Genomic DNA, 14,645 nt, shown 5'->3' with positions numbered 1-14,645 from the left:
TCGAGAGAATAGAATGTTAAAAATAGTGTTTTAAAAAGTATTATTTTTGTCAGTTCTTATTGAGTGCCTCCTATATGCTACAATAGAATTAAAACAACTACTTGTTACAATCCTATAGTTTTGTTTATATTATATTTATGAGGAAAGGCTTAAGAAGATATGATAGGCCACCTATTAGTGAAGGAAAACAAATAAAGTTCACATTTCAGTAAAGGCAAGTATCTCATGAAGTGAAAAACACTTTGTAATCCTCACCAAAAAAAATCTTTAAGCAGGCTTTAAAATCACTTTATAACTAGGAAGAAGACTATATGTAACAGCAAGCACCCTAGCATACCCAGGATGGCTGCCAGCACAGGTTCTTTGATCTGTTTTTGTAAAGGAAAGCAACTCAAAAAGGGTTAACAATCTTACTTTAATCAAACATATATATCATTCACTTAGTTCAGGGGGAAAAGTCAGCACCCTGAACATCAGAAAATACAAACAAATTACAAGCAGAAAAAAATACAGAGACAAAAAGATAAAAATAACACAATTCAGCAGACCAACAGTCAGGGCTTCTAGCTGTCAGACCATTACATACATACATAGTAAGTTACCAGGGAGAGAAGCACCAACATCTGAGTTTTCAAAGCTGGCGGAGCGGGGTGGGGAATGGTGCTCAACAGCTACTCAGAGTCTCCTCTGGCCAGATCACACAACTCTTCCCATACGTGAGCTCCAAAGCAAAACCTCACCTCCGAATTGATATACCCTTGGTCAGGGTCAGAAGAGATCATAACCTTCATGACTCACTGCCTAATTACAAAGTAACAAAAGGTATGGGATTTCTGAAAAACAAGCTTCCCCTAAGCAAGCTTCTCTTGTTGGGCTCCAAGTGAGGCCCATTAACGGGTAGGGAAGATCTTCAAAAACCCTTGCCATTACACCATAAATTCTAATTATATATAGAATAGAGAGAGAGAATATATAGAATTCGTGCGTATTCAGTAGAGATAACCAACAATTCAATCTCTATATTCAAAAGACTATTTTGTATATGCTTATGTTTTAGGCAAATATTTAATCTCTCTTTATATGTATATATTACATATTTGGAAGCCAGTGCCTCTGACTCTAAATCCGATGCTTTCCCCACTACACCTGTGAAAAGGCACGGAGGCTAGATGTAGTCAGTCACAGATTTCCAGGATTAGGACATATTTGAGAGTGAGATTTTGAGTTTTCCCTTGCCCCTGTTCTGTGCTGATGCTGTATTAACTAGTGCAATATGTGGGATAGTGGGATAGTGGGCAGCCTCAGAGTATGGACCCTAGGCAAACATACTTAACCTTTCAGTAACTCAGGTCTTAGTCTATAAGTTGCAGGACAGATGCTGACCTCCATTGGTAGGAGTAGTTTTCAGGGGTTCTCTATTCTAACGAAACTACAAATTCTACTAAAAAAAAAAGTAGATGATATCTGTCTTATTTAAGAGAATTGGCAATTAAAATAACTTCATGCTATGTTTATTGGGCATTTACAGTTTTTATAGTTGAATTTAATGGCTTTTTATTGACTGCTTTATACCTATATAGAATTATGCTAAGCATTATGGGGGAGGTGACAGACCAGTATATGACTGCTTCCTACTCTTAAGAAGCTTAAGAGTATGATTCAGAAAAAAGATTGATTCATATAAAATAATTAGATAACCATACAAGAGAATAAATCACAAAATACTGAATTAAATAGGATCACATTCCAGAACACATGGGTGGGAAACTCACAAGAGTTTCATATACATATATGAATATACATTGTTTCATATACATACATGAATATACATATACATATATACAAATAATGTTTTCAGATCTAGGAAGTCTATGTTTAATGGTCAAGGAATATGAATAAGAATTAAAAAAGAATAAGTTGTTGTCAAACATCTGAAAAAATGCTCCAAATCACTAACAATAGGAGAAATACAAATTTAAAACAATTGAAGTTCCATTTAGCACATATCAGACTGACAAAGATAACAGAAGAAAGCCTGGAAAAAAAATGTGCTATTTGAGTGTAATGGAATATTATTGTGCCATAAGAATGACAAATATAGATTTGGAGAATTGTGAGAAAACATTTATGAACTGATAAAATGAGCAGAACTGGAAGAAAAATTTATACAGTTCTGATAACATTAAATAACAATTTTGAAAGATTTTACAAACTCTGATTAGAGCAGTTGTCCCTCATAATGTTAAAAGACAGTGCCTACCTTTAGGCAGAGATATGATAGAATGTAGGCACAGAATGCGGCATATCTTAATATGTTCATTTATTGTGCTTGACTATAGTTATTTCTTCCAAAGGAAAGCTTCCATTTGGGGGTTAGGGAAAGTGGAGCTGAGTTAGTGGGTAGTAATAGAGATGTAAAAAATAAAAGAAAAAAGTAGCAATAAAACATTAAAATACTTTTTGGAATGTAGAAAGTTTTCTATTCCCATGTTTCATATATATATATACTTTTAAAAACCCTACATAATTTTTTTTTTTGCTTTTTGGAGGGCAGTTGGGGATAAGTGACTTGCCCAAGGTCATATGGCTAAGTAAGTGTTAAGTATCTGAGGTCACATTTGAACTCAGGTCCTCCTGATTCCAAGACTGGTGCTCTATTCACTGTGCTACCTGAAACCTACATAATTTTGCAACTGTGTACAACCTACCCTATCCTTTTTTCTCTCTGTGTTAAATTAGTCCTTTTTAAAAAATTAAGTTCATAAGAAAAAGGAAAGTATAAATGAAAGCGTAAAATAGTTTATGTAAAGTGTTTTAGATTTAGTGGAAATTAAATATTTTACTAAATGGATCCAAGATCTCAGAGATGTGGAACTTCTTCCATCAACACAAATTGCAACTAATCCATACTTTTCTCTTCCTGTGTGACTTTTGGCCTTGTCTTCCGATTAATTGTCCCCTAGATAATCTACACAATGAACTGGGAACCTTCTTCTGGTCTTTTAAAAAAAAGTTTGTGAATATCATTGTACTGGTTGGACTGTTGGATCTGTTACCCCTCCATCTTGCCACTTTGCCCCTTCCAGCCTCCATCTTTTTTCAAGGAGACATTTCCTAGATAAAGATCCCTTGTACCACTTTTTGTGCAGAAGTAATCATTAGTAATATACTTCAGTCTATTTATGCTCACTATGCTTTTCTCCCCATAATTTCATTGATGCAGATACTTTATTCACTGATACAACACATATACTAGATATTTTCTGAGAATTGCTTTCACTGAAAAATGGATCACCCTGTTGCCAACCTGGCGACAAATGAGTTTTTTCCAAATTTAGCAGGGATAGTTCTCAGATAAGTGACATTGCAGTTCATCCTTGGACCCATGTACAAAGCCATTTCAGTGTGGTATGACCTTCCTGCTTTTATGCTTCTCTAGCAGAGTTATGGAGAACCACTCCACAATGAGTCATCAGAGTAGAGATTAATAGAAGAATAAGATTATTGGCATTAAAAGGGATGATTTTTTTGGTGTCACTATAGTTTTTTGGTGTAGTGAAAAACACCATGCCTCTATTAAATTCTCATTTAAGTATGTGCTATACCCTAGAAGGAAGTAATTGTACCATATACAACTATTAAGTTATTAAATAACTGTTATTTTCAAAATACCAGGTATCCCCCCAAAGAATCTAGCATAGTCTTACATGCAGTAATAACTTAATAAGTATATTTTGAATAAAATGAGCTTTTGGAAGATAGATTCACTTTTAAGACTTTGTTTTTTATTATTATGGGGGCAAAGAGAGGAATTTGGACCTATTATTTCATTAGTGTCAGGAACTGTGAGGTGAGAAACTCACCTACCAGTGCCAATCAGTATCTTAAAGTTTTCTGGTTCATTGAACAATTCAGTGACTTGCCTATGATGACATAGCTGGTGGGTTTAGAGGCAGAATTTGAAACCCCAGTGCCCCTGACTCCAAGACTAGCCCTCTATACACTGCATTATGCTGCTGCTATCATTGTTTAGTAAAAATTGTTGGGGTATGTTAGTTCCAAATGACAGAATGGGCCATGCTCTGAAAAGTGAGGAAAATAGCTGCATGTGTTGCCTGTTTTAAAATCTGTTATTTGTTGATTAGGTTTTTCATCATGAAGAAAATATGAAAAAGTGAAATTGTTGTAAAACAGTAAAATACTAATGTTTTCTGATGAATCAGGAGACCACTGATGCTTTGGGAATGCTTGACCTGCACTTGTCTGTGTTTTGGTGTGTGATCTTGCCTTCAGTATGCCTGTTCCATTATGTAGAGCTTTTGCTCTGAAAGAGGCCATACAGAGCAGCTGGCCCAGCTGTAGGAGGTGGTTAATCTCTGTCCACATATTACCACTGCTGTGTGATGTTAATGAATGAAGAAAAAGCCTGTTGCTTTTCCAGAAGAGTCATACCTTACTAAACTTTAACAAAAGAAGAAAATAACCCACTGATAGAAACCTATGTATCTACTATAAATTAGGTATAAGTCCTTTATGTGATAAGCCTCTTAAAGGGGTTTAGGTTTTATTTTGTTTTTATATATTGATCTGTATGAAATAGAATTGAAATTAGTTAATAACAGAAGCTTTATATTTTAAAATCATGTTGTTACTGTATTTTCCATTTCTAAAAATCTGAGAGAAAACAGAAGCAAATTTATCAGCACAAATCTTTAAAATTTGGCTCTATTTTCAAACAGCTGATTGACCTAGAAAATTAAGGACCAAACATGAAAGAAAGACAATGCTTTAAAGATAACTGAGAGAACTGAAAGGAATTGATAGAAGACCTTTTTTTTTTTTTTAGGGAGAAATACAATAGAATACCAAAGCATTTTCTACTTGATATTGACTATGTATTTCCAATAATATTTGAATGTCATTGAATCTTTTTTTGGCTTTCAATTTGCTCTTATTGTTGTTCAATTAGGTTGTTTTTATCTCTTCAGAGAAAGTTCTAAAATGTATGTGTATCTGTATTTGTGCCCACTCATGTACATGTGTGTTTACTCTATTTTTTTTGCTTCATATTTCATTTTGACAGATGGTAAAGTCTCACAGTTTTGCATATTGACATTTAAATGAAATTTTCTTAAATGTAACATTTAAAGTACTTTCAAACAGATGGGTAAAGGGATAGAATAGAATTAACAGTCATACGGTGAATGAGAGGTTTTTTTTTTCCTATACAGATTTCTTATTTTTTTTTGTTTGTTTTTTAAAGCAATTGGGGTTAAGTAACTTGCTCAAGGTTACACAGCCATTTATTTCTGGGTGTGGTGCTAAGTATCTGAGCCTGGATTAGATTCCCAGATCATCCCAACACTGGGGCCTATGTTCTTACTCGCTGAGCCACCTGGCTGCCCTGACAGATTTCTTATTTGTAATGTATATTGTGTTTATTGTATTATGTTTTTCATTTTGACTGTAAAATTGGTCGTGATCCAGTTTTGAAAATTTCTTCATATGGAAAGGAAGAAAATCCTAGAAAAATTACAGCTTCTCCTCTATATATGATTTATTTATGAAAGCACTTTCTTTTCCTTCTTGCCCATTCAACATAGGTTCACACTGAGTTCATTAGATTTTGATAAGTAAGAGGACCTCAGCAGTTTCTAATTCATCCCCTACATAAAAGGAATTCTCAGTATAACACATCTTACAGATATTTGTCTAGCCTCTGTTTGAACACCTTCACGAGATGAAGCTGTCTATACTATCCATACTTTTTTGGGACAACAGTTCACTTTTAGGCAAGCCATATTGGCCTCTTTGCAGCTTTAAGCTTTACTCTTGGTTCTGCGCTCTGAGGAAACTTTCCAGACAGACCAAAGTTATCCCTCTTCTGGGTGGCATTCCCTTAAATATTCATGACAGCTTTTATATTCCCCTAACTCATCCTCATCATTTTCCTCATTTTTTTTTTCCTGGGTACAGCATATGTGATTTCTTCAACCTGTCCTCATGTGACATGAGCTCAAGACCCTTCACCATCATACTTGTTTTCCTCTGGACAGTCTCTGGTTTATCAGTGCTTTCTATAAACTTGTGCCCAATTACCCTGAGTGGTGCAGAGATATCTAAGATACAGAGTTCATTAGGGAAAATTAAGTACCAGTTTCAGAATTTGAAGAGCAAGGGCTCAGTGTAGAAAGCAAGTAGTCAAAGAAGGTTTTTTGGAGAAATTAGATTTTATCAGGGCCTTGAAGACATAGGATTATGGGATCATAGATTTAGAGAAGGAATTGATCTTAGAGGCCAAAGCCCTTTATTTTTCAGATGAGAAAATGGGCTTAGAGAGGTTTTGGTGTCTAAGGTAGGATTTGAACTTAGTAATTCCAAGTCCAGCAATCTCTCCATGATACTATGCTGCCTGCTTATAGGCAGGCTTTGCATTAGGGAAGAGATATAAATGAGATTCTATATACTCTACCTAACTTAAAGTGAGAATAAAGAATTATTGGAATGGAATGATGCTGACCACATGCATTATGTGATTAGCTAGCATTCTAGAGTGTCATTCATAGTCTGAATTAGCTAGATATTGTGGCTAATTTGTAGTGGAAAGAAGTGCTAGATTTGGAGGGTTGGGGTCCTGGGCTGAGATCCTGTTTCTGCCACTTACTACCTGAATGCCTGCTCTGGGCCTCTTTTCTTATATGTAAAATAAGTATTTGGTCTAAATGAACTCTCAGGTCTCTTCCAGAGATCAAAGCCATTCAGCTCCTGTTGTTTCTGAACTTGTTTCTCAATACACAGCTGGGGCTCCCTCCCCTGTGCTGCCCCTCAGTTCAGCTTCCTTCCTTAGTTCGCTCTGGATATGTGAACCACAAGTGAGTGGTGGGCAACAGAGCTTCCAGATAACAACCATTCCTGTACCCTGCATTAGTTTAGGGATCCCTGGAGATCACTGGGAACTCTTTCTGTCTCAGTGTTTCCTGCATTGGTACCCAGTTCCAGCCATTTTCCAGTATCTAGTTGTTGGAATACTCTGCACATAGGTGCTTAGTGAATGTTTATTGGCTGTAACTCTGAGAAATCACTGTGAGATACAGAGCCTGGATGACTGAGGAAAAGATCATGTTACGGATGATAGGAAAGTAGGGAGGGAAATCCAGTTACTTGACTGAATATGCAGTTATTTCAGTATCCTATGAATATGAGGCCTCCTCAAGAAGACCAGTAGCTACTCAAGAGACTGCCATGGTTGTTCATTTAGAAGCAAGTAAATGGATAAAGAATGCATATTGTCCATATTGGGCTCAGCATCCGAACAAGCAATTCAAACAATACATTTATCTGTCTGACCACTCCGGCTTGTTTTCTAGGTCATTTTTCTTCTGCTCACTCGCTAAATGTGAGCAGCACCTAAGTCTCTTTTCCTGGGCTTTTTTTTTTCTCTATCTTGATCTCAATTCTCATGGGTTCAGCTATCATCTTTATGTAGAGGACTCCAGAATCTACATATCTAAGCCCAAATCTCTCTTCTTGATGCCAATTTCTTATTGCCAGCTCCCATCTGGTTATCTCACCTTGAATCTACTTTATCTCAAACTCAACATGTACAAAATGGAGTTGTGTTTTCCCCTAAATTCATCTGTCCTCCAAACTTCCCCGTTCTCTTGCTTTATTTCTTCCATCTTCCTCACTCCCTTTGCATATCTAACCAGTTACCAAATCTTCTCCATCTAACTCCACAACATCTCTTGCATCTACTCCATCTCTCCATTGTACCCTAGTGTACGTGCTCATTACCTCTCACCTAGACTAGTCTAATGAGTGACCTCCTAATTCGTCTCCCTGCTCTAAGTCTCTTCCTTCTCCAAACCATCCTTCACATAACTAATTGCCAAATTAATATCCATAAAACAGATCTGATCGTGTGACCATCCCCATCCTCACTAAAAATCCTCTGTAACTCCCCCCTTGACTAAAGGACAAAATATAGCCCTCTCAGTCTGACATTTAAAGCCCTTTACTCTGTCTCCCACTTTCAAGTTTAATTCATATTATTCCACATCAGCGCAGGGTCCATTCCAGTCACTGTCTTGCTAGATGTTCTCCATATGTAATATAACATGTCCCACCTCATTGATTTAATAGAGATAGTCTCCCATGTATATTAAAGAATGCTTGGGCCGCTAGGTGGTGCAAGTGAGTAAAGTGCTGGCCCCAGAGTCAGAAGGACACGAGTTTGGTTCCAGCCTCAGACACAACACCCACACACACACACAAAACTAGCCATGTGACCTTAGGCAAGTTACTTAACCCCACTTGCCCTCCAAAAGGCAAAACAACAACAACAACAACAACAAAGCAAATAGAACAAAACAAAACAAAAAAACCCAAAGAGTGCTCACCTATACCTCACAGGATTTTTCCTTCAAAGAGAATCCTTCCTCAGTATCAGTGTGAAATCTTACACGAAACCTTTCTTGATCCTTCCAGGTTATTAGCACTCTTCCCTTTGAAAGTGCTTTGTAAGATTATGTATATGCTTTATTTTTGCTCACTTGTGTACATATCATATTCCTCCAGTGCAGGTAATCTTTTCTGGTATCATGGACTCTGTTGGCAGTCTGGTAAAAGTAATGACCCTGTTCTCAGAAGAATGTTTTTAAATGTATCAAATAAAATGTAAACTAATTATATTTAAATGTAATTATAAAAATATATATTTTTTTTAAGCAATCGGGGTTAAGTAACTTGCTCAAGGTTACACGGCCAGTTATTTCTGGGTGTGGTGCTGAGTGTCTGAGCCCGGGATTCGATCTCCAGGTCGTCCCAACACTGGAGCCGGTGCTCTTACTTGCTGAGCCACCTGGCCGCCCCTAAGCAATTGGGGTTAAGTAAATTGCTCAAGGTTACAAGGCCAGGTGTTTCTGGGTGGGTGCTAAGTGTCCGAGCCCGGGATTCGATCTCCAGGTCTTCTCAACACTGGAGCTGGTGCTCTTACTTGCTGTGCTACCTGGCCGCCCCAAAAATATTTTTAAAATAAACTTATGGTGCATATGTTTTAATGCATTACATAACAAAATAATTCATTTAAAATATAGGCAAATAAAATAAAAACCAGTTAATTTTTTTAAAAAATCAGTTTGATGATTATTTTCAGTGAACTTACACAAGAACCTACAGCTGTGGAGTGATATTTGACAATGATCTCAAGCTGTGCCCTACTACAAAAGACTTTTAATCTCTAATATTTTTCTAATAATATTGCCTGACTTTAAATTATGGAAACTCTGCAATTTCAGAAGAATCAGAATTACAGATAATTGAAGGGTAAAAGAAAAATGCACAATGGGTATAATGTAGGCTGCAGCATATTTCCATTATAACTTGCATGCAAGAAGTAGCATAATTTGTACTAGTCACAAAACAGGAATGTCCATAAACAAAAGATCTAAAAGTCATGTACCAAGTGGGTACCAAGTGAACAGCCCAAGAACTTTCTTCTTGTCCATCACATATGAGAAGACCCAGAAAAATGCCTCAGACATGTTGGGTAGATCCTTTATGGGAAGTTTATGGACAATGTTAGATACTGGTTCGTCATGGAAGATATGAGTAGGTTGTGACCTGCAGCCATGCAGGGCAACCCAAATGGAGGAGACCTCAAATCTGTCAAAGTGGCATTGCTTAGGTGCTCTGTTTTAAAGGGGTCTCTATTATAATGAATGATTTTGTTTCTTAACTTTAGTTTCTTAGAAATTATCAGCTTCTATGATGTTAACATTATCTTTAATATCAGTTAATTCTGAAACAAATTTTGTAGATTTTAAAACAAGTATTCATCAAACACTAACAATATACAAAATACTTTCAGAGTCTTGGAGTAGACATAATACATCAAATGAAGCCTAGGAAACTTTATTATGGTTTTAAATATTTTTGGATACATTATAAATTCCATATACTAAATTATTCTTTTGTGTTTTGTCTTTATTAATACCGTCAAGACCTTCACATTCATGGACAGAAATACTAGCATGGCTAATTTCAAAAACGTTTTTATTTTGAAATGTGATTTTAAATTTACATTTGTAAATTTTACAATTTTAAATGTTAAGTTTTACAAATTTACATTTGTACATGGATCTGTCCTACTCAGTAACTTAAACTAATTCAAATAAAACACTCAAACCACAATACTAGTTCTATATTAGTCACTTAGTACTTGTTGAATTGAATTTGGGTTAAAATTGGTGAAGCCCAGGGAAGCTGTCCAAAGGTCTGAACCAATTTTAGGTCAGATTATAAAAGTCTTTTAAGGTTGACCAAACTGAAGCTTATCAGAGAGTCACCTAACACCTTTTTTGAGAGAGGCCAATGTTTGTTAGTCAATCAGAAGTATCCTTTTGTATTGAAAAGATCTTTTTTCACTATTTCATTTCTCAGTTGCACTTGTCCGTCTCTCCACAATTTTTCTCCTATCCCTTTCTCTTCCACTTTAAATGATATTGAACATTAAATATCTGAAGGGTAAAATAACTAAGTGTTATATATAAATATCTTTATCTGCAAGGTTAATTATGTTAAATTATATGTGAATAATATATGTGGTTGTATGTATATTTTAAAAGTACATTTTCAATAAATATTATGAAAGGTTTTTTTTTTTAAAGAACACCTTTATAAATGGCTATGCTTCTGGTACAAAAAAAGTTAAAAAACGTTGAAACTTAGATAAATTTGGGAGAAGCAAGTTTTTATAATTTGAGATTTTAAAGTTCATTTGCTTGAGATATGAATCCTCATTTTAGCAGCATTCTTTAGTCCTTCATTTATCTCTAATAGTTTCTAAAACATGAATTTATATTATAGGCTAGAAAATTTTTTGTTTCCCTTATGTAAGAAAATTCCTTATATGATTAATGTGCAGTTATGTCCAGCACTTTAAAAAGAAGTCATCATGTTTGGATTTATATATTTGCCATTGTGATCAATGAGGGTTGCAGAGAGAGAAGAAAATGTTTAACTTTGACATTAGTATAACTGATTGGGAGAAATAGAGGTGCAGTGAAACTTGGCACATCATCATTTCACTAGCTAATAGTGATATTTATTTTTTCATTATTGGAAGATGTTGATTTTAATGTGCATCCTTCCTTATCCACAACCTAAAATATCTTATGCCTCATCTTTTCTGTTCTGTAGAATGTCAGTATCAGTTACTGTGCCATATGTATTGCTACAAATACGTCTTGTATTTTGAGCAAAAACAACAATACAGGTTGTCTAAGCATTGTGTTTAGGTAAGCCAGTCTTACTTAGAACATCTCATAACATCACAAATGACAGAAATAGTTTTGTCCTTTTCATTTGTTGGTGGTTTATCTGAGTATTAATGCTATTTAGAAAACTTTTGGTTTTCATGTCTCAAATCCTGACTTTTGAATATATATTCTCTTTGAGTTTAAAAAGGAAAATGTAAAAGAAAAAAAAACTTTTCAGGACATTCTTTCTTGACTTATTTTATGCTTTGTGATATTTATTCAGTTCTAGGGCTTGATAATTTGTTAACAAGGCTTTTTTAACAGTTTGGACAGATGCACACACTGTTTTCAATCTTCACGGTTAATTATTTGATTTTGTATTTGATGCTAGAACACCCTGACTCCTAATCACTGCTCATTGTTGTCAGTCCATTATATTCTAACTGTTTGAGTGCTCCCATTGACCTTGAACTGACATTATAAGCTGTGTCTAATCTTTTCAGTCTATATTTCTAATGCCTTTCTTTTTTTCTCTTTTGTCTGATCCTCATTTAGCATCACAATGGGGCTGCCCCTGAGCCCAGCAGCTGACTCTGCCCGCTCTGCAAGACATGCCCTCTCACTCATTGCCACTGCCAGACCACCCGCCTTTATCACAACTATTGCCAAGGAGGTAAGAGGAGTTTTTGAGTAATTCCTGAGCCTCTCTCTCCAAAAGAATACTTTGATTTTAACATTCAGTCCTTAAATATTGAAATTTAAACCTGTAGAATAATAACTATTTATTGCTAAAGTAGAGAAATTAATATGGATGAATGAATAAGCTCATTTACACTAAAGGCTAACTAGTAGTTAATGTCTACGGCAGAAAAAAATTAGCTGATTAATTTATTTCACTTTGTGTACATTCTTTTTCTCAAAGTTAGTAATTTAAAAAAACAAACATTTCTTATTGGTTCTGGTTTCCTAGCATGACACTCAAGACTCCTTAAATTCAAACAGTTTAGATTATAATTTCCTTATGAAAAAAGGGTTATGCATTGTTCACCTTTGTGTCCCCTGAGAATCTAGTATTTTAGCTTGTACTGTATAGATATGTGCTTAGTCATTATGTTAAATTGAAATATAAACAACTTACTTACCAAGGATTTGCTTATAATCAAAATGGAATTGCTTATTTAAAATCAGCTAGTTTGCCATGACAATAGATGTGTAAATGAAAATATAATTGAAGTTACTAATTGTTTTTCTTTGCTATAGGTCAAAACTAGAGTTGATCTCAACATTGGCTATAGTATAATGGGCTAATGTTACTACCTCTCTGAAATTCAAGGAAAGAACAATAAAATTGATCTTTCCAGTAAATATTTGATTGCAGTTTGGGAGGAAGGGAAGGAAAGGCAAGATTCAGAATACTAAAAATGGTTTTCTTCTGTCTCATAAGTGGTATGCTGTCCTACATAGGCTAAGATGAACTTACTGAGTTGGCTGTGCAATTTGGGTTGTTTTTCAAGTAGTCGAGAGATTTCTAAGAACTAAACAAGTTCGCTCAGGAGTACCAACTCTTACCAATTCTTAGATCTTGAACTAAGGGCTGCCCCCAGATCTTCTCTATATGGAAACTCAGTAAATAGCTTTTGAATGGACCTAAACACTCACTCAGTAGCTCACTGGGTTAGGGTCAATCAGTAATCAATCATGAAACAAACCTTAAGTAACCTCTGTTGTGCCTACACTGAGAATACCAAAGAGGCAAATGACAGTCCCTGCCCTCAAGGAGTATACATCTGATGAGGAAAACAATGTAGTTCTGGGATAAGGCTTGTGATTTCCTTGGTTTGGGGGAATTCTCAGATAAGGAAACTCCCTCTACCAATTTAGATCAATTCCTTCTCTGTAATTTAGAGAAGCAACTCATTGCTAAACAGAATGACTTCTAGATCAGAGTCATATGTTCCTATGTATCAGAAGTGGTCTTGAGCCCAGGTCTTCTTGGCTTTTGAGGGTGACTCCTTGACCACCACCCCACAAAACCTTTTTTGCTTATATAATTCAGAGTCAGCAATGGAAATGTATTTCCACGAACATCACAACATATTAGAGCTTCATTCATTGGTTCAGTCGTTTTAGTCAGGTCCAACTCTTTGTAATGCCCCCTCTTTGGGGTTTTCATGACAAAGATACTGGAAGGTTTGCCATTTTCTTTTCCAGGTCATTCTTACAGATGAGGAAACTGAAGCCAACAGGGTTAAGTGACTTGCCCAGGGTCACCCAGCTAGCAAGTGTCTGAGGCCAGATTTGAACTTACAAAGATGAATCTTCTTGACTCCCAGAACCAGTACTCTTATCTACTGTGCCACCCTGCCTGCCCAATTAGAACTTCAAGAGCACTCTAAAGATTATCTAATCCAGTCCTCTCATTTTACAGAGGAAATAACTGAGACCCTTTTAGGTAACAGGTTCAGTCATTTTCCTCTAGGCTAACAAAATGCAATATGAACTTGTTTACATGTATGTGTAAATATAACCAAAGGGTAGATATTTCTCCCTATAGTTTTGTTTTTACCATGTTATTTCTACATTTTAATAATTAAGCTTCTTAATTATTAAGTCCTTAATTACTAATTATTTAACTGCTAATAATTAAGGGATTAGGGTTCACAAAGTGCTTTCTTCATAACCACACTGAGTTAGGTATTGTGTAAAATCAAATCGACAAGCTTATTATGTGCCAGGCTACAATACAAAGTAATGTAAAAGATAGTCCCTGCTCATATTATACCTGTTTTACAGAAAAGGAAACTGAGGGTCAGAGACATTGTGGCTTACAAACCACACCTCAAACCCAGGTTTCCTATTTGCAATTTCACCTTTCTAGTGTACTGCACTGTCTCTATTTATTTTCCATGCACCCTTCTCCTTTCCAAAGTAAACTGTGGCCCATTCTGACACAAGTTCACCCACAATTTCTTTCCTTATTTTTGAAGAAGTAGCACAGATAAAAGGCATGAGTTTGTGCAATTTCTGTAAAACACAGAAGGTGCTGAACCTGATAGTTTTCCTGAGCCCTGAAGAAGGTGGTGGCATTTCTTTCTCTCTGATTTACCTTTCTGTCCCGCCTCCTTTGGTTTTCCTGCTACATGCTATATAGGAAGAGATATCAGGGAGGTAGATTCAAATTTAAAAAAAAAAGAGGCATTGTAGCATATAGTCGAAAAATCACTGGATTTGAAATCAGAAGAATAGAATTTAAATCCTGGCTTTGCAACTATGTAACTATGGATAAGTCAGTTAACCTTTATGAGCTTCACTTTCCTCATCTGTAAAGTGGGAGTCTTAGGACTTGTACTATTTTGCTAATACCCAGTACCCTCTGATGGTTGTTGA

The 14,645-nt window shown here is 35.7% G+C and overlaps 1 protein-coding gene across 3 annotated transcripts in view; it reads left to right on the top strand.

Moving 5' to 3' along the window:
• The window catches only part of LOC138171962 (WD repeat-containing protein 7), a 492,039-nt gene that overhangs the window by 365,416 nt on the left and 111,978 nt on the right, over positions 1-14,645 (top strand). For all 3 annotated transcript variants that reach the window (XM_069101570.1, XM_069101552.1, XM_069101560.1), the window contains one exon: positions 11,814-11,931. In XM_069101570.1, coding sequence (XP_068957671.1) covers positions 11,814-11,931 — 118 coding nt within the window. The remainder of the gene's footprint in view (positions 1-11,813; positions 11,932-14,645) is intronic.

Source organism: Petaurus breviceps, unplaced genomic scaffold (genome assembly GCF_028583685.1).
Source record: "Petaurus breviceps papuanus isolate PSGF00001 unplaced genomic scaffold, PetGlider_PUasm1.0 128, whole genome shotgun sequence".
Taxonomy (NCBI): Eukaryota; Metazoa; Chordata; class Mammalia; order Diprotodontia; family Petauridae; genus Petaurus; species Petaurus breviceps.
Note: the sequence above shows the minus strand (reverse complement) of the source record. Positions and strands in the feature narration are given on the sequence as shown.